This window comes from Delphinapterus leucas, chromosome 13 (genome assembly GCF_059928025.1).
Source record: "Delphinapterus leucas isolate spDelLeu-1000000601 "Yukka" chromosome 13, BTC_Dleu_Yukka2, whole genome shotgun sequence".
In the NCBI taxonomy this organism is placed as follows: domain Eukaryota; kingdom Metazoa; phylum Chordata; class Mammalia; order Artiodactyla; family Monodontidae; genus Delphinapterus; species Delphinapterus leucas.
Window position 1 is genome coordinate 36,682,603 of NC_143141.1, and position 26,264 is coordinate 36,708,866.

Consider the following 26,264-nt stretch of genomic DNA (forward strand, 5'->3'; position numbering starts at 1 on the left):
CTCATCTGCTCCTCCTCCCCAACGAGGCTCCCACTCCAGGGTCCAGGGCTCCCTTCGCCCGGTGCTCGCGCACCCCTCGCATTTCCTCCCTCCCCGGGCACCCTCGTATTTCCTCCTTCTGCTCCCGGCCCTGCCTCTCTCCCCTTCACCCTCCAACCCCGCCCGCCTGCAGCCACATGACAGGAAGGGCTCCGCCACACGACGTCACCAACGTCCGCGCCCCCGCCCCCGCGCTCCCCCCGCCCCGCACGCAGGGGCGACCGGCGGAGGGCGAACGTGGTCGGCGCGCTCCGAGCTCCCCAACCAGAGCTCGCCAGAGCGCCGCCACGGCGGCCGCCGCCGAGCCGGCGCGCGGGTTCCCGGATGTGCGGCGCTCGCAGAAGCTCCGCCCCCGCTGCCGGCTCCGCGCGCGCCCCCGCCCTCCGCCCAGAGCGCCGCTGCGCTCCGCTTTCCCCTCCCTGTCCCGCCCTCCCCCTTTTTCGTGCCTTGAGGTTGCGGGTCAGCGCGAGCCACTGCAGTGAGTCCGTTACGGCTCCTGCGCGGGCGCGAGCACGAGCGCGAGGCTGCAGCCCCCGAGCCTCCTGGCCCCCTTTCCCCCCCGTTTCTGTCTCTCACCCTTCTCGCCGTCTCTCCTCCCGCGCTCTCCTTCTCTGAATCTCGACCTTAATTTCTCTTTTCCTTGCCCGATCCCGCGTGTGCCCAGTCACCCGGCCGGCGCGGTCTCCGCGGCGCCGCTTCCCCTCCCCCAGCCCGCACCCCCTCCCCCGCGGGCGTCCCGAGGGCCGCAGCCGCCCCAGCCGACCGTAGTTGGGCCGCCGCCGCCGCCGCCGCCGCCGCAGCTTCCTGCGGGAGCCAGTCTGAGCGCCGACACTCCTCCGCGCGAGCGAGCCGCCGACCGCCCAGCAAAATGGTGAGCCTTTGGCTTCCCCACGCACCATCGCTCCCCGCCCGCCGCTTCCAGGGGCGGGGGCGAGTCCGGACGCCCCGGGGCGGCTTCCCCCGGTGGAAAATTCGAGAGACCCGAGAGAGCCCCATCGGCCCGGGGGCGGCGGGCGGCCTATTGACAGCACGGCGGGGCCCCGCCGCCCGCCCCCGGGCCTCCGCGGGGCGCCCCTCCGCACCCCCCCCGGCGCCCCCGGGATTCCGCCCCGGCCTCGACACCCCGCTGCCTGGGCCGTCCGCTCCGGACAGCCGTCAGATCGGCCTGCCTTCCCTTTCTCCGGACCCTCTTCCACGTGGAGCCCCCCCTCACCCCCAGACTCACTCTCTCAAGTTCGGGGAGATTCCGGAATCCTGTGGAAATCATGTGTGGCAAATGGCCCTTTATATAAGACCCACTTTCTCTCCAGGGCTGCTCTTTCTCCCACTCACACTCTGTTTTCAAGCAACGAGCCTTGGAAGGAATTCTGCCTTACTTCCCCCTCTCCAGTTCGTGTTTATTTCACTGCTGTTTGCAAACGTACGAGGTTTTTTGTTTTTTGGTTGTTTTTCGCTGCTGCTTTACTCTGCAGTGGCGAACCGGAGAGGTCTAAGGTGTAGATTCATGAAAACAAGTCTAAATTCGGTTTGTGATAAACGGAGATACTTGTTTTTTAGTGCTTACTTACTGCCAAGGGTTTTTCGTTTTCTTTGTTACCTTCGTAAGTCTCTCCTGTGCTGATTGTTTTTGAATCATGGCGATTTAAATTTGTCTTTCCTTAGCCTCACATTAATCCCTAGGTAGAATTCACTGCTGTAGTGTTTCCGACCGACGCTAGGGGTGTGTCTCCCGCCTCTGTCACTGTAGCCAAGAAATCAACGACGCCCTTTTAGCCTGTTACCCTACCGGTTTTGTCGCTCCGGCTAGCCGGTGCAGTTTCCTCTTTGTAATCAAGAATTGCATGCATAGTAGAAAAAGTATGCAGTGCTTTTTCATCTATATCAGATATCCGAACAGGTGATATGGTCGTTAGGCTTTTTCTACAAGTCTTTAAACAGTTGTCCGAAGATTTTTCGACGGATTGCTTGGCGTAATGTCTTGCACCTTGTAATTGCATTTATTTTCACCTTGTATGTAGATATTAAGCATTTCAAAATAGAGCGGTGGGTGAGTGAAGAGAGAAATTCTGTGGACTGCAACTTGGGATCAATTTGTGTGATTGGGGGGGAAGAAAGTGACATTAGTCACGTAAGTCAGCTTTTATTTAAAACAGGACAAATGATTAAGTGCACCTATTAGTGTCCTTAAAATTCAGATTAGGAGCAGATTTAATAAACGATTAGTGGTTTTGATATGTAGAGAAAGTTTTACCCTGCCAACTTCGGAGGCAGCTCAGAGACGATTTTGGCCTTCCGAGTCAAAACTTAGGCTTTTCGAGACTTACAGAAAACAAGTTAGAGCGGAGCCATTCATAGTGCAGCCTTTTTTTTTTTTTGCATAATCTTTTGGAGTTATGAATTGAACTTTAGTGCTTTAATACAACTTCTCTATACATGTATTTTACCTGAAGGTCCAGATCTTGAAGATCTTTGTCCAGTGTTTTTACCTTTATTTATAAATGATACGTTTTGAGGAACAGTGACCTAGTCTTGTTGTTTATGCAGTGTATAGCAGAATGATCTGCTTTCCAAATAGTTTTTTTTTCTTGAACAACAGGCTGAATTTTGAAAATTCTCTTTTAGGTCTTAAATTTATCTTCCTGATACTCAGTATTTCCTTATTTTTCAAAAATATTTTAAAATCACCGTATGAGATTTTTTTCTTCCAGGTCATTATTTCTCTCTTCTTTACAGTTTCCTTTTTAGTATTTATTTTCTGATTCACTCTTGGCTTTTTTTCCTGCCGTCCTCTCAATAACATTTCAGGACATAATTTGTTGTGACAGTGGCCCCTCAACTTTTAGGATTATGTTGGTCTGCTGAATATAGCACTGGTTCGAAAGTGTCAGGACTGTAGCTCAACTCTGCCATATGGAATATTGATTAATTCAAATAAATTGGACTTTGGAGTGATCTGGTTCATTTATCTTGTTAATTGGGCATACAGTTCTGAAAACTTTCATTCCCTTTGGAAAATCTTTATAACTTTTACTGAGTGTTATGGACGTATATTTTTGTCAACAGATTTTAATTTATGAATATCAGTGATTAATTCAAGTAAGGGGAAAGTAAAAAGGCTTAGAGATTGAATTGAGCCTATCAAGAATCTTTTTTGACAGGTATTAGTTTTACTTGCTACCTTAAAAGTAGCCTACTTCTTGTTTCCCTGTTATATCCCTTCATCTCTATTTGGGTCATATTAAACTGTTGAGCAGATGGGCTGAAAATTATGCATATGCATATAAAAATGTGAGTACTGAGCTCCAAAGAATTTTTCTTGAACCATTACTGGTCATTTGTCTATGATTAAATAAATAAATGGATGTTTATTTATTGAAATAAGTATATCATCACAATATTTTCTCTAGGTAGGTATGTATAGTTTTAGATAGAGTACTTAAGTGTTACACACAGAGGTAAAATAAGAATAAAATAATCAAGTAGAATGTTTAGATCGGTGTGATTGAAAACAGTCTCTCAGTAATTTTTGAAGGAGTAAATTTTGTAGGGGCATTTTTAGAAACAGTTAACTTTTTATGTATCAGATGTAGTTTTTACTATGTCATTACTGTAACTCAGAAATATGACCAGGTGTTTTGGTATATTTTTTTCGTTGGAATAGGTAATACAAATTTTGTTTTGGATTCATATATGAACATAGTGCATAAATAATTAGCTATTCTTTTAAGTTTTGTTTCTTAGGCCAACCTTACATATCATAAGTGACCTTTTTTATGTTTTTGTGTTTTTAAACTTTGTATTACAATTATCTCCACCATCTGTAAATAGAACCTAAAACACATTTATTGCTGTCTACAATAACTACACTTGGAGTTGTACACAGCATATTTTAGTTTGAATTCTCTGACCAAGAAAGGCTACTTCAGAAAAAAGCAAGCAACCTGTCTTATGGCCAGCAGAATTAAAATTCAGATCAATCATAAAGAGAAAATTTCTCCATTTACTATGTCCCATAGTGGTTAAGAAAATAAAAGGGTTTAGAGTACAAGGCAAAGAAGCTGACTAAGGGTCAGTCAGCAATGAGAGAGGGACAGACAAGTGTGCGAGGATCAGGCATCTGTCATAGGTTGTAAGGCAAGCAAAAGTACAAGGCAGTGTAAGAAGTCAGCTTGGGCCAGGAGGATTAAGCGAGTCAGACAGACCTTGGGCCCAGAGTCGGGGCAGTCTGCAGGGATTCGTTCAGATGAACAAATACTTGTAGGTTTCGTCTGCATTTCACTGGTTACTCTGCCAGGTTGTGGAGGATATCAAAATGATTAAGGCAGGTTTCCTGCCTTCATTTAAGTAGAGAACATGAGACAACTGCCAATAGGTGTGAAAGAAAGTTAGCATGTTACCATATGAATAATATACACAAAGCTGGACAGAAATTGAGGAAAGAGCAAAATCAGTTTCTTTGGGGATTAGGGGAAGTTTTATGAAGGAGGTGACAATTGAGCTGGGTCTAAAAAGATTAGCATTGCAGTAAGCAGAGTTGGAGGTAGCTAGGAAAAGACTCTAAATCCTGGAGCTAGGAAGAGAGAACATAGATTTGGAGCACTGACACTCAAAATGTGATTCCTGGACAGCATCAGCATCATCTGGGAACCTGTTACGTCCCACCCTGAACCAGCTGAATCTATAACTCTGGGGCTGGGGCCAAGCAGTCTAGATTTATATACCTCTGGGTAGTTCTGATCTATGCTAAATTTTGAGAGCCACTGTTTAGAGAATAGCATGGAATGCATTTATTTAAATTTTAGTTGAGTGTCTGTTAATATACCTAGCATTGACTATACAAACAGAAGACATAATTATAGTTTCCAAGGAACTTAATCAACTAGGTGAACAAGACAATTATTATGCAGTGTGATATGTGCTATTAACAAACTAAACATGGGGTCCTGTAAGAGCACATGGCAGGGGAGAGGTGTAATCCAAACTGAGGTGGGGATTGGATGGAGAGATGAATGAATGTCACTCAAAGAAAGCTTCATGGAAGAGATGGTGCCTGAGCTGAGGCTTAAAAGGATGAATATTTAGCCAGTGGGAAAGACACTCTAGGTAGAAAGCTTTATGTTTAAAGCCACTGAGGCATGAATATATAAGCCAGTTCAGCATGGCTAGAGGGTAGGGGGGTAGGGTGGAATGGAGAGGCAGAGTGGTCAGGTAGATTGATGCAGGATCCTAGAAGGGTTTGCATATCACATGAGGGAATTAATATTTTTTTCCTTAAAGCCTGTGGGAAGTTATTGTTTTCAAGCAGGAGAATGACATCGTCTCATTTACTGTTTTAGAGGGATCAATCTTATGGTCATGTGGATAAAATAGGATAGCTGAATGTAGACATGGGGACCAATTAAAAAATTATTACTGTAAAGTGAGATATTAAGGACCTGAAAGAACGTAATAACAGTGCAGATGGAGAGGAGGGACCAGGTATGAGACACATTTAGGAGGCAGAAGATAGGACTTGGTGACTTGGATTATGGGGAAGGAAGGGGTGAATCTTGCTGTGGCTTCTGGCTTGGGTGACTGGATAGATAATACTGCCATCCACTCAGCAAATATTTATCAAGAGCGTATGTACTTGGGTAAGATTTGATTTGAGGGATACACTAGAATGCTATTCCGCCCTCAAGAAACATCCAGCTTTCTGGGTTGACTGTTGTTTCATCTCTAGTCTTCTCTCATCATTTGGTAATTAATGCTCAGAATGCTATGTTGCAAGAGTCTAAGTTCAATAAGATAGAGTGTTGTGAAATATTAACAGTGCCTGCTGCATAGATACCGTGGTCTAGGAGATAGCAGAAGGAACCTGACAGCCTGGAGGTAGGAAGAGGCAGCATATGTTTGAGCAGTGATTCCCAGAATATGGATCCTGAGCTAGCAGCATCAGCATCATCTGGAACCTTGTTAGAAATGCACATTCTCTGTCTAGGAGATACAGGAGAAGTAGATTTGGAGGAGTGGTGATGATTTCTACCTTGGACATGGTGAATTTAAAGTAGTCATGGGGGGACTTCCCTGGTTGCACAGTGATTGGGAGTCCACCTGCTAATGCGGGGGACAAGGGTTCGGGCCCTGGTCCGGAAGGGCCCCACGTGCGATGGAGCGGCTAGGCCCGTGTGGCATGACAGCTGAGGCCCGTGCGCCTGGAGCCCGTGCTCCGCAGCAGGAGAGGCCGCGGCGGTGGGAGGCCCGTGCACCGCGGCGAGGAGTGGCCCCCGCTCGCCACAGCTGGAGAAAGCCCATGTGCACCAATGGAGACCCAATGCAGCCGAAAATAAAAATTTATATAAAATAAATAAAATAGTCATGGGTCACCGAGGTGGATATGACCAACAGGTAATTGGCTATATCTGGATCTGGAAGAGAAATCTGGGCTTATATTAAAGATTTGAGTGTTGTGTGTATTTGTTCTAGGTAGTAATAGAAGCCATGAAGCTGAATGAAATCCCATAGAGAAAGAACATAAAACGATAAGAGAAGAGGACAAACCCTAAAGAACACTGCATTTAAGAGGCAGGTAGGAGATGAGGAACCTGTCAGTGTTGTCTGAGAATAAATAGGTAGTTGGAAAATTAGCAGAGTGATGTCATATTTGAAGGAGTCAGCAGTGTCTAGATTTTGCGGAGATCAGGAAAGAGAAGAACTTAAAAGTGTCTTTTGGGGACTTCCCTGGTGGCGCAGTGGTTAAGAATCTGCCTGCCAATGCAGGGGACATGGATTCGAGCCCTGGTCCAGGAAGATCCCACATGCTGCAGAGCAACTAAGCCCGTGTGCCACAACTACAGAGCCCGCGCATCTAGAGCCCGTGCTCTGCAACAAGAGAAGACACGGCAACGAGAAGCCCACGCACCGCAACAAAGAGTAGCCCCCGCTCTCTGCAACTAGAGAAGGCCCACGCGCAGCAACAAAGACCCAATGCCACCAAATAAATAAATAAATAAATAGTGACTGTACCAATTTACATTCCCACTAACAGTGTACTAGGGTTCCCTTTTTTTTTTTTTTTAAATGTCTTTTGGAAGGATCAGAAGAGTTCTGGTGACTTTGGCAATAGTACAGAAAAACACCGTTTTGTACTGGTAGCAAGGAAAGCAAGGATGCTGTGAGTTGAGTAGTAAATGGGTGGCCAGAGATTGAGTATAGACTGTTCTTTAATGCTTTGACTTAAGGAGAGATGATGTAATCTAGAAAATTTAGGTTTGAGGAAGAATTTATTTTGGGGGTTAAGGGAACAAGCCAGGAAGGAGGGAGCAGTTGAAGACTCAAAGAGAAAAGTTGGAATTCTTAATAGTTTGAGGGCCCCAGGGAGGTAGGAGGGTATATGAGTCTCCTTAGACAAGAGAGACTTTTCTCATCCATTAACATGGGAGAGGAGATAAAAATGAAAACTATTATAGAGGTTATAATCTTTGAGACAGCAACTTCAATTAAGCCCTAGGTAATGAAAATAAAATTGCAAAGAAATGTAAACTGAGAATGCAGAGGCCTTGTCTTTGTCTTTTCATTGTTATATTCCAAATACTTGATATATGATAGATAATTAAGTAGCGTTTGAAGAAGGAACATGTGGACAAACAAGTAGAATAAAGGAGTAAGTGCTGATGAGACAGTGGAGGCAGTGAGCGTCAGTTTTGAGACATTTATGGAAAAATGGACAAAGAAAAGTTAACTCTAGTGGTCTACAGTTGAGGTAATTCTTTGCAGGATAGGAGATGTCAGTATTTTTATTTTTATTTTTTGGCTGCGTTGGGTCTTCGTTGCTGCGTACGGGCTTTCTCTAGTTGTGGTGAGCGGGGGCTACTCTTCATTGCGGTGCACGGGCTTCTCATTGCGGTGGCTTCTCTTGTTGCAGAGCACGGGCTCTAGGCACATGGGCTTCAGTTGCTGTGTCACACAAGCTCAGTAGTTGTGGCTTGCGGGCTCTAGAGCGCAGGCTCAGTGGTTGTGGCACACGGGCTTTGTTGCTCCGTGGCATGTGGGATCTTCCCGGACCAGGGCTCGAACCCGTGTCCCCTGCATTGGCAGGCGGATTCTTAACCACTGAGCCGCCAGGAGAGTCCCAATGTCAGTATTCTTTAGAGTTAGAAGAGAAGCAGGGAGAGGGATCTGTGAGGAAGAGGATGATTAGTGGAATGAGCCCTAGAAGTGGTAGAAAGAAGATGGGTAAAAGGAAAGGAGGGACATCAAAAAAGAGGGAAAAAAACAAGGTGAGGAGAGTAGGCCATGACGACAGGTATGTTTTAATAATGGAGTTCAAACTGGGTGACCTAAAATCACCTCAGCAACTGGGGATAGTTTGAGGCAAGATCATCTGCTGAAGTTGAGAATGAGGCTGAGGTGAATGAGATGAGGTTGAGGGTGAGGAGTATGGAAAACAAACGATTACAGTATAGATTTTGAAAGATTTGATAGGCAGTTAACAGGGTATTAAGTAAACCTTATTAAATAGTAGGTGGACCCAGGACTTAGGAAATTAATCTAGGAAACAGGAATTTTAACAAGAAACTAGCTTAATACTTTGTCAGTCTTTGCGTTAGTAATTTCTGATCAAATTACATAGTTCTAAAAGGAACTGTTTTCTGAGTTCAGGTTTTATGGTAAGGGGAACATCTAGTTGAAGGTTAATACTCTTAAAACTTTTGTAAAGTTCTAAGCACACAATACATTTGCTTAAAAAATAATACCACACTGAAAGGTATACAGTGGAAAGTCTTTCCTGGCCATCCATTCTCCTTGTGTTGATCATTGTTAAGTTTCTTGTATATTCTTCCAAGAAGTTTTTTTTGGTGTGTTCCCCCCATCCTTTTTTTTTAAGCTATGCCAGTGTGTGGATTTATTAATCTTTTATAATTTAGCTTTTATTAAGTAAGATTAAAAAGGTCAGACTTAAAGAGATTTTTAATGATGTCATGCTCTAGTTTACAAATTACAGGCAGTTTTATTCCAAGGTAAGCATTGAGTCAAAAACAACTCAGCATAATTTTTTAAATTAGCTAGCAATTTCATAATGGTTGAGGTTGATACTTCAGCTAGGGTCTGAACTATGTCAATATTCTTATGAAATTACTCTAGGGAAAATACTATTTTACTAGAACACTTTTTGTACTTACTTTTCCACTTAGCACCTTATTAACAACATGGATAACAATTTTTTAAATTAAAAAGAGAAAATGATCTCTGAAGTGTAGTGGAGAAAGCATCTATTTTATTTCAAACTTGCCAGATTAAAATTTCTTCCTCACTTTTGCCCTTCCAAATAAACTTTTTATTCAACAGTCCAAATTCATTTTCTCCCTTTCCTGATTTTTCCTTGGACTCCCATATCCACTTGTGGTCATGGGTTGACAGTAATTATAGCTAATGTATAGATCTGGTGCAGGAATGAAATTTTGAAATGAAATGTGACTAATTAATGTTTCTGGGTTTGTCTTTGGTTTTTATAGTCTTGTACTATAAAAATATTTAAAACATTTGAAGATTTCGATAGGAAATCCTTTAAAGTTTAGCACAGGTAATTCAGCAAGTCATAGGTTCTTATAGGTTACTTTCTCAGAGTTTTGTTTTGTTAGTTAAAGCCCTTTCTTACCAGTATCATCAGGAGGGCCACGTGGTAGCCCCATTGCTATCCCAGAAAACATTTCTGTAAATGAGATAGCACTTTGACTTGTGTTCTGGGAGCATTATTAAATTCATCTGTGCTCTAGCCAGGTCTCTCTTGACTTTTGTGAACAATACAGAGAATTCATTTTTACTTGTATGTTAGAATTAGGTATGCAGGACTTCCCTGGTGATGCAGTGGTTAAGAATCTGCCTGCCAATGCAGGGCACGCAGGTTCAAGCCCTGGTCTGGGAAGATCCCACATGCCACGGAGCAACTAAGCCCATGCGCCACAACTACTGAGCCTGTGCTCTAGAGCCCACGAGCCACAACTACTGAGGCTGCATGCCACAACTACTGAAGCCCGTGCACCTAGAGCCCGTGCACCGCAACGAAGAGTAGCCCCCACTCGCCGTAGCTAGCGAAAGCCCGCATGCAACAGCGAAGGCCCAATGCAGCCAAACATTTATACATACATACATACATTCATTCATTAAAAAAAAAATTAGGTATGCAGTTTAAAACCTAGGGATGAGAGTGTGAAGCACAGCCACCTACAGAAAGAGTCAAACCTTTACCATTGGCATTGTTAGAGCTGTCTGTTAGCACTTTTATTTATTTATACTTTATCTAGTTTCAGGGATGGTTTTCTTTCATATGCTCCTGAGTGCAGTGCCACAAGCAACCTCCTACTATAGGCATGCAGTAAGCTGGCATCCAGCTTATTGCATGCCAGATTGTAAGGCAGTCTTTAATTATTTGCTTATAAGGTAATCTTTAATAAAAATTAGAATGTCAGGAAAAACAAGTGCTAATAGGTAAATAAGGGAAATCTGTGATTTTATGTGTGCTCACGTTGCAACTGTTTTCCTAATAAATAGAATTTCATGAATTATAAACTAGCTCATAGTAATCTTTCTCAAATAGTGAATTTATGAATGAACAGGTATACTTCAGCTCTGCCTTCCTATCTAGCTGTCATTCTTTCGTTACCGTCATACTTTTGACTCATCTGTATTTGCTTATTTTCTTGTTTTTCAGTCTTCTGCAGTCTAGATCTGTGATGTCCAGTTCAGTAGCTGCTAGCTACATGTGGCTATTTAAACTTTAATTTAAATGAAATAAAATTGTGAATTCAGTTCTTCACGATATCTGCGTTTCAAGTGCTCAGTAGCTGCTTATGGCTAGTAGTTACTGCATTAGCGCAGATATAGAAGATTTCCAGCATTGCATGAATGTCTGTTAGATAGCACCGGTCTAGAATGATTTCGCATCTGCATTCCACTGAAACTTACTATGTTGGCAGTACTCTTCTAATTATCAGCATGAGGTTGGGAGTTGGGAAGATTTGACTTTAGATTCTGGTTCTGCCATTTTCTAGCTGAGTGACCTTGAACAAATGCTATAAACTCTAGACCTTGTTTAGTACATGTGTAAAATGGGAATCACAGCACCTGAGATAGTGGTGACAATAGAGAGTGTCTGGAAATCACTCATTAAATGTATTTGGTTCTTCATTCTTCTTACTTGACTTCTTTGTTATGTTGGGCCTTGTAGGGAACTCTTCAAATTCTCTCCTCTTCCGGCTTTTGTAACGTTTTCTGCTAGTGGCTCCTCTACCTCTCTGACCATTTTTGATCTTTGTTGCTTGCCTCTCATCTGGCTTTGGTCCAGGGCCCTCTTAAATATGATTGTATCACTTTCCCATTTAAAATCTCATACATTGTAGAGACTAAATCCTTAGCATAGCCTGTAGACTTCATTCGTTCTACTTGCTGTTTACTTCAGCTTCTTCCACCATGTTCTGCTTTCTCTATACTGTAGCCACTTAAACCTTACATTTATTCAGTATTTTATGCTATGTTTGTTCTTCCATCTGTTTATTCTACTCTCAGAGCCTTTTGCATGGACTATGTTTGGAATGCCTCAAAAGTGCCTCAAGTAAGTGACTGAGCCTCCCACCCCCATGCCAGGTCAGGCCATGTTCCTGTGTTATACTCTTTTAGTACCTTTTATGTCTTTGTAGCACATGCTTAATTAGCTCTATGGGTGTTTGGCTGTTTTCTGTCTCCCCATGATATAATGTGAGTTCTGTGGGAGTGGGCATCATGGCTGTCTTCTTCCCTCTTATACCCCCCTAACTGCCAGTGTAGGCTCGTATATATTATATAAATATTTATTGAATGAGTGAATTGAGTAAATGCATGAATTCTTTGTTTATTCTCAAAGTTTCATCATCTATGTACTGATGATTCATAGTTTCAGCCCACATCATTCTCTTCTTCTCTAGTCCAGAGCTCTAACTGCTTAGTTTATATTTATCGAAATAAGGATGTCTGTAAGACGCCTCAAACTCAACATAACAAAAACCACATGCATTATGTTATCTTCATATTCATGCTTCATTATTCCCTAATTTTCCTTAATGGAAACAGTATCTGTCCATTCACTCCTATCTGGAAACCTGGTGTATATGTTTTACTCCCCTTCACTAGTACCTAAAGCAGTCATCAGTTACAGCCTGTACTAAAAGTATGACACAGAACACCTCCTGACCTGGTTTGGAGGTGGGAGGCTTAGTCACTCACTCGAGGGGCTTTTGAGGCATTCCAGTCTGGCTCACATACTGCCCGTAAAGAGGAAAATGTACTTAACAACGTTCCCAGCATATCAATGCTTCCTGCCGTAAGCAGTGGCAGCTGAATCTAAAATACACCAACACAGGTGAAAGCAGCAAGCTACTGAAGAACAGAGTTCTGTGTACTCTATCCATACACCACATTCTTCCTCTTGACTGATTTTGGCCATTTATCTGTGTTGAAAGAATTTATTGCACATTTCCCCCAGATGTTTGTGCATTTTTTCTTTGTTTCTGTAACTTAGCTTCAAATACCCTTTACACTTTTTTCTATTACATTTGATCCTCGAACGACGTGGGTTTGAACTACGTGTCTACTTAATTAACACGTGAATTGTTTTCAGTAACTACAGTACTGCGAGCGTGGGGGTTGGTTGAACCTGCAGATGCGAACCGCAGATACCGAGGGCCGACTATGGAGCTGGAGCATCTGCGGACTTTGGTGTCTGTGGCAGGTCCTGGAAGCAATCCCTGTGAATACTGAGGGACAGCTGTACTTTGTTTGAGCTGTGCCTTTAGAAAGTGCCAGGCTTATTAGTTACTTAGCACATCTTTAACTATGTTAATATGCTTATTAGGATTCTTGTTGGTTTTGTTAATGCTCTGGTTACAGAGTTGCACAGGTTTTGAGTGTCTTGCTTCCAACTCTTTTCCTTAAGCCATGTTATTTTTAATGTGCAACTGTTTGTTTTAATGTGTAGTTTTAAGAACATGGAGATTTTTCAGGAACATAAGTATCATGTTATGGTAAGTGTGTCCTGTCATTTAGATCCCCAAATATCTCTTGAGTCAAATTCTTCTTTATCCCCGCTGCCACTGGCATCATTGCAGTTTCATTTATTTCTCACCTGGACTATTTCTATAGCCTACTTGAGGCTTTGCTCTTTTTACCTCCCAAGTTCTTCTTCATTCTGTCTTCCATACTGCCACTAGGTTTTCTTCTGAAAAGGAAATCTAGTGTCACTACCTTATTTTAAAGTCAGTGACATATCTTCAGAATTAAACATTTAAACTCCTTTTCATGGCACTCATGTTCTGATCCTTATTTCTAGCCAGGCTTATGCTGTAACCAAGTCAAACTACTTGGTTCTCAAATGCCTCATCATTTTTTACTTATTGGTGCCTTTGTATGTACTTTTTTTTTTCCATCTGAATGTCCTCCTGCTTGCTTTCTCTGTCTGGCAAACATCAAGATCCCGTCCCAGTTGCATTTCCCAGCTCCTCCAGGCAATCAGTGGCCATTTGTAAGTAACTGTCGTTATAGTACACCCCATATTTCATTGTGTTTCATTGCCTCCTCTGCCAAGCCATGGGCAGAGCATACATTTTTATTCATCTTGGTAAAGCCAGTTCCCTGTGTAGTATCTCTCATGGAATGTAAATGCTAATGCAGGATGGGTAGGTAGGCACTTGTCCTGGTGGCTTGGGAAGCTGAGGTGCAACTGAATTAGTTATATCTGTCGTCTAGGGATAGGGAGGTCTTTGAAAGTCCTGTGAATAAACAGTTAGAAAGCACAAGTGTGTTAGGCACAACGGGAAAGCTACCAAAAAGGAAATTGCTGTTGATTCTAAAAGTTATAGGACTCTTTTATGCTTTAAGATTCTTTTTACATATCTGAGTAAAGTGTCAGTTATATGTGAGTGTTACTTTCATTTGTTAAATGGTAAGCAAACTTTTTCATAAATAACACTCAAAATTTATAAAGAACGTTTAATTTTGTTTACTTAAACTGATTTATCTTAACATTTTCTAGATGTATTCTAGAACAGCTGGTAAAGGGGGGCTGAGACTCTAAATCTTTGATTTCTTAATCTAGCAAACATACTACATATATCAAACATAGTGTTAGGTGCAGAGATGTCAGGAAAAAATAAATAGCCCCGAAGACTTCACAGCATAGATTGAGTCAGGCATGTAGAGGGAAAATTTTTAATACACTGTAAGTGCTTCAGTAGAGCTATTAGAAGGTGCTAGATTTCTTCTGGTCACTCTGCTTGCCCAGTTTAAACTTAACATTAGCAGCTCTTTGGACATTTTATTATTCATTTTAGTCACTTTACTCACCTCATAGAGTTGTATAATGTCAAGCAGTTATTTAAGTGCTGAAAGAATACTGCAAGCCTTTTGTTGTTGATTATGGTGCTTTTTTTGAAGTGTAGTTGATCTACAGTGTTGTGCCACTCTGCTGCACAGCAAAGTGACTCAGTTAGACTACTCATATAGACATACTATTTTTATATTCTTTTCCATTATGGTTTATCGATTATATTGCTTTTAATGCATTATATTTGATACTATGAGACATACTATGATGTGGTAGAACACACATGGGATATAGAATTGGAAGACCTATACTGGAGGATTATATATATATATATATACATCTGTAAAATAGCCACAAGACTGCCTGATTTAGAGTTCTGGTGGGTATTGGGTAAGTTAGTACCTAAGATGTTTGATAAAGTGCAAAATACTGTTTACATTTTTAAAAATCAAACTACTGAAAACTAGTATGTAGTGTTCTAGGCAGATCTAGCTTTCATAATCACTTCATTCTAATTTCTGTATAGCTCTGTCCATCCAGTAATGTGCTTATTGACAAAGTAGAAAATGTATCAGAATGTTTTGGATTACAAGTAACTGTATCCTCCCATCTAAAAGTGGCCTAAATAATAAGGAATGTATTATTTCACAGAATAAGAAGCCCAGAGCCAGACAGTTACAGGGTAGTTTAGCAGTTCATCAGTTCCATCAGAGACATAAGTCCAGTGTACTTTACAGCTCTGCGTGTCAGGAGAGGGCTGTCATAATTTGACACTACCATCTGGCTGAAGAAGAGCAGGGGACACTTCCTCAAGTTCTCTTTATTAGAGAGGAAAAACTTTCTTGCAAGTCTCATAGCAAGTTCTTTCTTAGGTCTCGTTGTGTTTTTCATGTTTCTTGCATACCACAAAAAAGACCAAATTCCTTATTCAGGCAGCTGAGTTTTTATTAGCTGGCTAGCTTACTTTACATCACCAGAGGATAGGCCTTATAGTACTAAAAACAGCCTCATCAATATTTTATTTGGTACTCGGAACAAAAGTCGCAGATTTTTGATGGGAACATTGGCAGTGAGAATTATATCTGGCTTCTGATATTATACTGTACCTCTTCCCTCACCAATACATAGCTGCCACCCCGTGTTGTCTCGTTAACACAAATATTTTCTGTACCAAGTTTACCATAACCAAAATCGTAGATCTGATAAGATACTTCTACCCAGAATATATAACAAATTCTTAAAACTAAACAATAAAAAGACAGCCCAACTAAAAAATGGGTAAAGGATTTGAATAGACATTTCTCCAGAGAAGACAAACAGATGTCCAGTAAACACATAAAAAGATGCGCAACATCCTTAGTCATTAGGGAAATACAAATCAAAACCACAGTGATATACCACTTAACACCCCACTAGCATGGCTGTAATCAAAAAGACCAGGTAACTGTTGATGATGTGGAGAAATTGGAACCCTCATAACATTGCTGGTGGGAATGTAAATGGTTGTAGCTGCTTTAGAAAACAGTTCCTCAAAATGTTAAATACGGAGTTGCCGTAAGACCCGGTAATTCCATTCCTAAGTATATACTCATAAGACATAAAATGAAAAACACGTACACAAATGTTCCAGAATAGCCCCCCAAATGGGAACAGTTCAGATGTCCATTAACCGATGAATGGATAAATAAAATGTGGTATATCCATATAACGAAGCATTATTTGGCCGTAAAAAGAAATGTATTGATTTTTGCTTCAACATGGATGAATCTTGAAAATATTCTGCTGAGTAAAAGAAACCAGTTACAAGAGAACACATATTGTATGATTCCATTAATATGTAATATCCAAAATAGGCAAATATGTAGAAGAGACAGAAAGTTAGATTAGTGATTGTCTATGGCTGGGGTGAAGCTGGGAAATGGGAGTGACTGCCAGTGGATGTGGACTTTGTTTTTGGGGTGATGAAAATGCTCTAAATTTAATTGTGGTAATGGCTGCAGAGCTCTGTCAATGTACTAAAAACCACTGAATTGTACACTTTAGATGGTTGAATTGTATGGTATATGAATTATATCTCAATAAAGCTATTATTAAAAAAAAACCCTTACAAATCTGTAGTAATCAAAACAGTATGGTGTTGGCATAAAAACAGACACATAGATCAATGGAACAGAATAGAGAGCCCAGAAATAAACCTATGCATCCATGGTCAATAAATTTATGGCAGAGGAACCAAGAATATAAAATGGGGGAAAGGACAGTCTCTTCAATAAATGGTGTTGGGAAAACTGGACCACTATCTTACACCATACACAAAAATCAACTCAAAATTGTTTAAAGACTTGAACATAAAGCCTGAAACCATAAAATTCCTAGAAGAAAACATAGGCAATAAGCTCCTTGACATCAGTCTTGGCCATGATTTTTTTGGTTATGACACCAAAAGCAAAGGCAACAAAAACAAAAATAAACAAGTGGGACTACTAAAAAGCTTCTGCACAGCAAAGGGAACCGTCAACAAAACGAAGGAGACCTACCAAATGAGAGAAAATATTTGCAAATTATGTATCCAATAAGGAGTTAATATCCAAAGTATATAAACTCACACAACTCAATAGCATAAAAACAGTCTGATTGAAAAATGGGCAGAGAATCTAAATAGACATTTTCCCAAAGAAGACGTACAGATAGCCAACAGGTACATGAAAATGTGCTCAGCATCACTAATCATCAGGGAAATGCAAATCAAAACCATAACGAGATATTACCTTACACCTGTTAGAACGACTGTTAGCAAAAAGACAAGAGATACCAAGTGTTGACAAGGATATGGAGAGAAAGGGACCCTTGTGCACTGTTGGTAGGAATGTAAATTGTGACAGCCACTATGGAAAACAGTATGGAGTTTCCTTAATAAATTAAAAATAGAACTACTGTATGATCCAGCAATCCCACTTCTGTGTATTTACTCAAAAAAAATGAAAAAAACTAACTCAAAAAGATATATGCGTCCCCATCCATTGTAGCATTTACAGTAGTCAAGACATGGAAGCAATCTAAGTGTCCATGGATGGATGGATGAAGAAATTGTGGTATATATATTTGTATATGCAATGGAATATTAGCCATAAAAAAGAAGGAAGTCTTGCCATTTGCAATATTATGGACAGACCCTGAGGGCATTTTGCTAAAATAAGTCAGAGAAAAACAAATACCTTATCTCACTTATATGTGGAATCTCAGAAACAGAAACAAAACCCCAAAACCAAACTTACCCATAACAGGTAAGAGTTGGTGTTTGCCAGAGGCAAGGGGTGGTGGGTGGGGGAAATGGGTAAAGGTGTCAGAAGGTACAAACTTCCAGGTATAAAATAAACAACTCATGGGGATGTAATGTACAGCATGGCAACTATAGTTAATACTGTGTTGCATATTTAAAAGTTGCTGGGAGAGTATATCTTAAAAGTTCCCATAATAAGAAAAAAAAATTATTAACTGTATATGGTGTTGGGTGTTAGCTAGACTTATTGTGGTGATCATTTTGCAACGTATACAAATATCGAGTCATTGTGTTATACACCTGAAACTAATATAATGTTATATGTCAATTACTTATATCTCAGTTAAAAAAAAATACTTGAGGTGGTAGGCCTGATTTGGCTACCTAACAGATTATTACTTCTAATTTCTCCTGCAGAGTCATTTCTTCTGACTGAACGTTCCTTATTTCTTCTCATTGTTATCATCTGACATCTTTCTGGATACTACAGTTTTTCATTCAGAATTTAAGTACCTGTGTCATATTGTCCCTCTAGGCTCCACTATCACTTTGTCTTCATGTACACCCTTGCTTTAGCAACATTAACCTCCATAACCCCATATACTTTCTCTCTACTAAAACTATATCCTATGGCCATAGGCAGGGTGGTGTCTTACCATAATCCAGAACTCTTCCACAGCTAGGACTTTATTTCCTCTGTTTTGAGATTATTTTCTCAATTATAATTACTGAAAATGCTATGACTTTAGAGTTTTCTGTTTTGGGATTGTGTGTGTTTTTAAATTAAAATATAGTACCAAATTAGTATTGTTCTCTACAAGAAGTTGTTGGACAGTTTGTTTCCATGTAAAGTATTCCATCCCTTTACTCCTCCTCTTCTCAGCTGTCTCCACCTATCTCACACCCTCTCATTGTCATGTTTCTGTGATTGTTACTACTGTGTTAGATATATGAACAACACATTTTTAAATGGCTATGTGTGAGTTGTCAGCAACAAGCCACTTGAATTTAAGTGTTCTAAGTTGGGATGAAAACAGTTTCACTAACTTACTTCTTCTCTTGTATAATACAGAAAGCGTGTGGCTTTATGATATATTGGTAAGAATACTATGGGAATTATATTAGCTTGAGTTCAAATTTGATCTCTACTACTACCAACCGTGTGACCTTGTGCAAACTGTTTAACCTTGACATCCCATTTACCCAGAAGATTGTTGGGAGGATAAATGAGAAGGTATATAAAGTCTCTAACAGAGTACCCAGCACATAATACTTTTTTTTTTTGTATTCTGTGATGTTAACTTTCCTTTTTCCATCCATGTCTGTGTTCACAAAGCTAACTTTTAAAGATTGTTTTCTAGATCCATCAGTTTTTACCTTTAAAAAAATCTATTAGAACTTGACAGAGTAACAACATTTATTGTATTGCATTTTTAGTTTGTTTGTTTGTTTGTTTTCATGGAAAGGCATTTTATCAGCAGTGTGTACATGTCAATTCCAATTGCAGGGACCTCCCTGGTGGTGCAGTGGTTAAGAATCCGCCTGCAGTTAGGTGCAGGATGTAATTCACAGAGTCAGAGTGTTAGAGGTTAGCTTTGTGAGGGACAAATCTAGTTACAGATAATACAGACTAGTAACAGTTACAAGATAACTAGGATTGATTAACTCTTTCAGGCCAGTTTATGCTGCTTCCCTAGCCTGTTCACTCTTCCCTTTATTTTCCTTGTTACCAGGAGAGGAAAAACCTCATTTCTATTTTTTTGTTGCAACAGGAGCATTCCTTCTTAGATAATGTTAAATGTGTAAGTGGTAACGTGAAATATTTTTAACAGTTTTTCTCAGAGTTTTGAAACAAGGATCATAGTGCAATAGGATAGAATGTTATTCCTTGAAAAACTTTGTATGTGTGTAGAGTTAAGAAGCAGTTGTACGTTTATGATTTAATAAAATAATTCTAAAGGAAAAAAAATCTGCCTGCCAATGCAGAGGACATGGGTTTGAGCCCTGGTCCAGGAAGATCCCACATGCCATGGAGCAGCTAAGCCCGTGCGCCACAACTACTGAGCCTGCACTCTAGAGCCTGCGAGCCACAACTACTGAGCCCATGTGCCACAACTACTGAAGCCTGCACACCTAGAGCCCATGCTCCGCAACAAGAGAAGCCACTGCAATGAGAAGCCCGTGCACCGCAATGAAGGGTAGCCCCTTCTCGCCACAACTAGAGAAAACCCATGCACAGCAACGAAGACCCAGTGCAGCCATAAATAAATAAATAATAAATAAATAATAAATAATTTTAAAAGAACCAAAGTTAAAAAAAAAACCCCAATTGCATGTTTAGTTTGAGCTAAAGTAGTTACTGAAATTTAGATTGGTACATTTAAAGTAGCTGAAGGATTTTAGAACTTCATGTAAATTGTCTTAATTTGAAGAAAAGTAATTTCATTGTTAGAATAAAACCAGATGAAAAGAGCCACCAATTAAGATCATTTTAGAGATAGTTTTGTAGGGCTAGTGTTGGTAATTACTCTTTGTGTAGCAATCTGCATAACTAAGAGTTGTTACTGAGCAAATTAAGGTTACACCTTGCCTTTTTTTAAAAAAATGTATTTATTTATTTATTTATGACTGTGTTGGATCTTCGTTGCTGCGCATGAGCTTTCTCTAGTTGCAGCGAGCAGGGGCTGCTCTTCCTTGCGGTGCACGGGCTTTTCATGGCAGTGGCTTCTCGTTGCGTAGCGTGCGCTCTAGGCACATGGGCTTCAGTAGTTGTGGTACATGGGCTTAGTTGTTCCGTGGCACGTGGGATCTTCCCGGACCAGGGCTTGAACCCGTGTCCCTTGGGGTTCATTGGCAGGCGGATTCTTAACCACCGTGCCACCAGGGAAGTCCTACACCTTGCTTTTAATAGTATGACTTACATAAAGTCTGAACCTACACCCCAAAATGGGAATAATTTTTATTTGTCTCCTTTGTGACTCTTAACTCCCTCTTAAAATTTTTCCTTGTATGCTTTCTAGAACAATATAAGAATATGATCCATAATAGAAACAAAATACTATATATGCTCTATTGTAGTCTAAGAAAACATTATGGAATAATATAGATTATGATAAAGCCATAATGGAATATTAAACTATTAAAATAGATCCTTATTCTACTGATTCTCTTTCTGTATTTAATAATTTGCTTTATTCTTAGTGAATTTCTCATATAATTTTTTAAGTGTTAGTATTCTCCTATTTTTTATTTCATTTTCCCTTTTTTAATGGACTCTCCTTTTAGTGGTGAAGGCTGTTATCTGTATGCTGATAATTTCCAAAATCGTATCTCTTGTCACGATCTTGCCCCTGAACCCAGGTTCTGTACTTGCTGGATATATCTACCTGGATGTCCGTAGCCCCTTTACAGTTTCAAAATTGTATGTTTGGGGGACTTGAGAATCTGCTGTGTTTATACTTTGATCATGCCTAGCATGTTGTATGACACATGGATGGGCATTTCCCCCTCTCCTCACTAATTGTTCTGTTAAAGGGTATAAATAGCAGGCTCTTTACGTGCAGAAAAATACTTCAGAATATTCATAAAGCAATATAAAAAGTTATAAATTCATATAGTAAAGCTATATTTATATTCAGACAGCTCAGTAAAAGAATAATCTGGTGTGTTATGAATTAGTCATAGTGTAAAATAAGAGATGAATAAGTTAGACTGCATTAAAATGAAGAACTTTTCTTCGTCAAGTGGTACCATTAACCATTCTCCGCTAAAAGAATCTTGGGCTCCTTGGAGAAATAGCTGATTTCAGGACTGGGGCATGGAAAGTACAATGTATACTTGGAACGTCTTGTGCCAGAAGGTTAGGAAGGCCCATAGAATGATGGGAATACATTAAAAGGACACAGGAACCAGCCTGAAGGGGAAGGTTCCCACTGGCCAAATGTGGGACAATTTAAACATCAAATTAGATAATGATAAAAGATTATAGCCCATTGAAATAAAATCCATTAAGTCCACACTGAAATACCTAAGTCCATATAGATAGGGAGGAAAAAGAAATCTTTCCCTGCAGGAGGAAGCCAAGTAAAAAATGTTGAAGGGGGCTTCCCTGGTGGCACAGTGGTTGAGAGTCTGCCTGCCGATGGCGGTGGACACGGGTTTGTGCCCCGGTCCGGGAGGATCCCACGTGCCGTGGAGCGGCTGGGCCCGTGAGCCATGGCCGCTGGGCCTGCGCATCCAGAGCCTGTGCTCTGCAGCAGGAGGGGCCACAGCGGTGAGAGGCCCGCGTACCACAAAAAAAAAAAAAAAAAAAATATTGAAGGAATGATGAAATTAGAAAACTATCATATGGCAATTGTATCAGTTGCCTATTGCTTTGTAACAAATTACCCCAAAGTGCAATGGCTTAACACACATTATTTCACAGTTTCTCTGGGCTTAACTGTGTTCTCTGCTTCATGGTCACTTGTGAGGCCTTGGGTTTGTGGTCTCACCTGAATGCTTGACGGGGAAGGATCTACTTCCACACTCATTCATCGGTTGTTGGCAGCATTCAGTTCTTTGTGGGCTGTTGGCTGGAGATCACCCTTCGTTTCTTGCTCTGTGAGCTTCATTAAAGTGTGCAAGCTGAGAAAGTTATAGAAAGACTTGTTGGCAAGATGGAAGTCACAGTCTTTTGTAACCTAATCACAAAACTGATGTCCCCTTGATATTGTCATACTCCATTGGTTAAAGGCAAGTTACACAAGGGAAGAGAATTATACAAGGCTGTGAATATCAGGAGGTGGGAATCATCTTAGAGGCTGGCTATCCCAGCAGCCATTATAATATAATTGATTCAGACAAGAATCATCAGTGGATGTTTAAAATGAGTGGATGAAAGTTTGAGGAGTAACTTGGATCTTTACATAGACTAAAAATATCTTCCCACAAGATGTATTAAATACAAAGAGGAAAATGCAACTTTATAATGGAGAAATCTGGCAGAGCTTATCTAAGTGATCAAAGTTAACATTACCAGTAATGAGAAAAACCAACATTATCTTTTTCCTGATATCTGGGAAGAACACATTACCACCTTTTTGGTATTTTACCAGAGGGGTATAATCTGAATCAAATCCTGAGGAAGCATTAGGTAAACCCTTTGAGGGACAGTCTACAGAATAACTGGCCAGTATTCTTTATAAATGTTGAAGTCATGAAAGATATAAACAGACTGAAGAATTGTTCCGATTTAAAGTATGCTAAAGAGAGCCATGACTATTGAATACAATACATGATCCAAGATTTGTTTTTTCTATAAAGAATGCTATTGGGACATATGTATTGTAGAATAATATAGAATATTATTATGGAACCATAATAAAGTATTAGAACAAATAGAAAATAGATCCATAGTCTACTGGTTTTGTTGCTGTATTGGATTGCTTTCTTTTTCACTGGTGAATTTCTCTTCAAATGCTAATACTCTCAATTCGCAAAATTTAAATATGATCTTTGGATTGGATCCGTAGTTTTCAGAGTGGTCCATGTATACCCGGGAAATCCCCAAGGCTCTTTCAGGGGGTCCATGAGGTCAAAATGTTTTCATTATAACACAAAAATAATGTTTGTTTAATCCACTCTGTTTACATTTGCACTGATGGTGCAAAAGCACTGGCTGGTAAAACTGCTGATACCTTAGCATGAATCAGAACAGTGACACAGTACTGTACCAGTAATCATTGTATTCTCTGCCGTGCAATTGCAGTTTTAAAAAATACCAGTTTCACAATATCCTTGGTAAAGCAGTAAAAAGTATTAATTTTATCAAATCTAACCACTCCATGTGTCTTTAATACCCTGTATGACGAAATGATATGTATAAATCATCACTTCTGCATATGTAATTTATGGCGGTTGTTTTAAGGGAAAACAAGCACTTATGTGATTTTTAAGCTGAAGTAGCTATCTTTTTCATAGAACACCAAAATTGCTTGAAAACAACTGACAAAATCTGGTCATTCACACTTGAGTATTTGACAGACACGTTCTCAAAAATGAATAGTGAGGCTGTCATTTCAAGGAAGATAACTGACACGTGAAACATGAAATATAGAAAACCTCAGCAAAGAAATAGAAGATATAAAGAACAACCAAATGGCAATTTAGAACTGAAAAACAATAATTGATACAGTGATGCAGTGTGTAAACTCAACAGAGAGCAGTGTGTAAACTGATGCAGTGTGTAAACTCAACAGACAGAGGAAAGAATCAGTAAACTGGCAGATAGAGGAAAAGAAATTACCCAGTCTGAACAGCAGAAAGAAAGCAGACTGATAAAAATAATCTACAGAGCCCCAGGGAACTGTGGGACTATGAAAAAGATTTAACACTTGTGTCATTGGATTCCTGAGAGAGGAAGAAAGAGGGCTTCTATCTCAAGAACCAAAAAGAAAGAAAAATCTACCCAAAGGAAGGGAATAAAGAAAAGTGAAATTGAAAACAGAAGAACAGTAAAGCAAATCAGTGAAAGAGCTGGTTCTTCAAAAAGCTCAATAAATTGACAAACTTCTAGCAAGACTGAGAGAAATTAAAGAAAAAACGAAGTTATCAGTATCAGGAATGAAATAGAAGGTATTGGACTTACCTGGTGGCGCAGTGGTTAAGAATCCGCCTGCCAGTGCAGGTGACATGGGGTTTGAGCCCTGGTCCAGGAAGATCCCACATGCCGCGGAGCACTAAGCCTGTGCTTCACAACCACTGAGCCTGTGCTCTAGAGCCCGCGAGCCACAACTACTGAAGCCTGTGTGCCTAGACCCTGTGCTCCGCAACTAGAGAAGCCACCACCATGAGAAGCCCGTGCACCGCAGTGAAGAGTAGCGCCTGCTCGCCGCAGCTAGGGAAAGCCTGCGCACAGCAACGAAGACCCAATGCAGCCAAAAAGTAATAATAATAAATAAATTTTTAAAAAAGAGAAAGGTATCACCATAGACCCTGCAGATATGAAAAAGATAATAAAGGGAATACTATGAACAACTCTACAAACATAAATTTGACAACTTTGATGTATGGACCAGTTTCTTGAAAGATACAGACCACCACATCTCACCCAATATGAATTAGGTAGTTTAGCCCTATTGCCTTGATACAAAAAAAAAAAAAATCCCAAGAAGAAAACTGTAGGTCAGTATTACTATATCAATGTAGATGCAAAAGTCCTTAACAAAATATAAGCAAATAGAATTTATGGCTCATTGCAGGCAGGGATAGAGCAGGGCTGCTTCACTATTTGAAAATCAACTAATACACCATATTAACATGCTAAAGAAGAAAAATTACATGATCATATCAGTTGATGAAGAAAAAGCATTTGATAAAAGTCAGGACCCATTCATAATTTGAAAAAAAAAACATTTAGGAAAAAGATACTTAGGGGGAGCTAACTCAGATGAGGAACATTTATAAAAACCTACCTTATCCTTAATGGTATATTGGGAGAATCAAATTCTTAAAATTTCAGTTATTAAAAAACTTTAGATTTTTACTTTCCTTGATGCTCACTTTTATCTTTTAAGCATTTATATGCACTTCAGATAAGCAAGCAGTTACTCTTATTACTGAAATAATATTTATACTTCACAAGGAGAGTCTATAACCAAATAAGACAATGCTGTCACTTCTTAAAGTCTGCTAGATGAAGATGAATGTCTAAATATTCTGACAGCATGCCCTTTGAAAATATTCTAAACTTTACAGTATGCATCTATAAAATTTATTTTGGTTTTCTCACATCTTGACAGTTTAAGATCAAAGAAACTCTAAACAAAATGAGATAAAAAGATCCAAAAATATTTTTTTCATTTCTTTGCCAGAAAATTTCTTTAGAACATATTTTCATATTCTTACTGATTTTTTTGTATACCAAAATTGATAAGCATAATAAATATATTTTTAAAATGCTGAATAATATGGACTTGAGGAAAAAGAATCAATCCAAATGTCTTTATTTGCTGAAAGACAAAGTTTGCCAATTTACCACAAATCAGTTTTTTTTCTAGGATAAAATCAGACCATCTTAGTTACTTCTAAAACAGATATTCTTTATTCTCAGAAGTATAAGACAAGCGTTAAATCTTTTTTATAGTCGCACAGTTCCCTGAGGCTCTGTAGATTATTTTTTTCAGTCTTTTTTTCTTTCTGTTGTTCAGACTGGGTAATTTGTTTTCCTCCATCTGCCAGTTTACTGACTGTTTCCTCTGTCAGCTCTATTCTGTTGAGTTTACTTACTGCGTTACTGTATCAATTATTGTTTTTCAGTTCTAAAATTGCTATTTGGTTCTTTTTTATATCTTTTATTTCTTTGCTGAGGTTTTCTATATTTCATGTTTCATGTGTCAGTTATTTTCCTCAAAGTGACGGGCTCACTGTTCAACACATTGATGCTTAAAATTCCACTTAAACCAAGTTCCTTAAGGCTATGTAGATTTTTACATGCAACTGTAAAACTCTTCCTTCAATAAATTGAGGATAATGTTAAATCTGGCTAGGGATATAAAAAGATAATAAGAGATTGTTGCCATCCTGGACTTTATAATCTGAGAAAGGGACTAAATAACGGATGAAAAAAATTAT

At 39.8% G+C, this 26,264-nt stretch overlaps 1 protein-coding gene across 1 annotated transcript in view; it reads left to right on the forward strand.

The window, feature by feature from the left end:
* The first annotated feature begins 254 nt into the window (after positions 1-254).
* PPP3R1 (protein phosphatase 3 regulatory subunit B, alpha) overlaps positions 255-26,264 on the forward strand; it is a 57,912-nt gene continuing 31,902 nt past the window's right edge. The window contains exon 1 of the mRNA XM_022597350.3: positions 255-910. Coding sequence (XP_022453058.1) covers positions 908-910 — 3 coding nt within the window. The 5' untranslated portion in view covers positions 255-907. The remainder of the gene's footprint in view (positions 911-26,264) is intronic.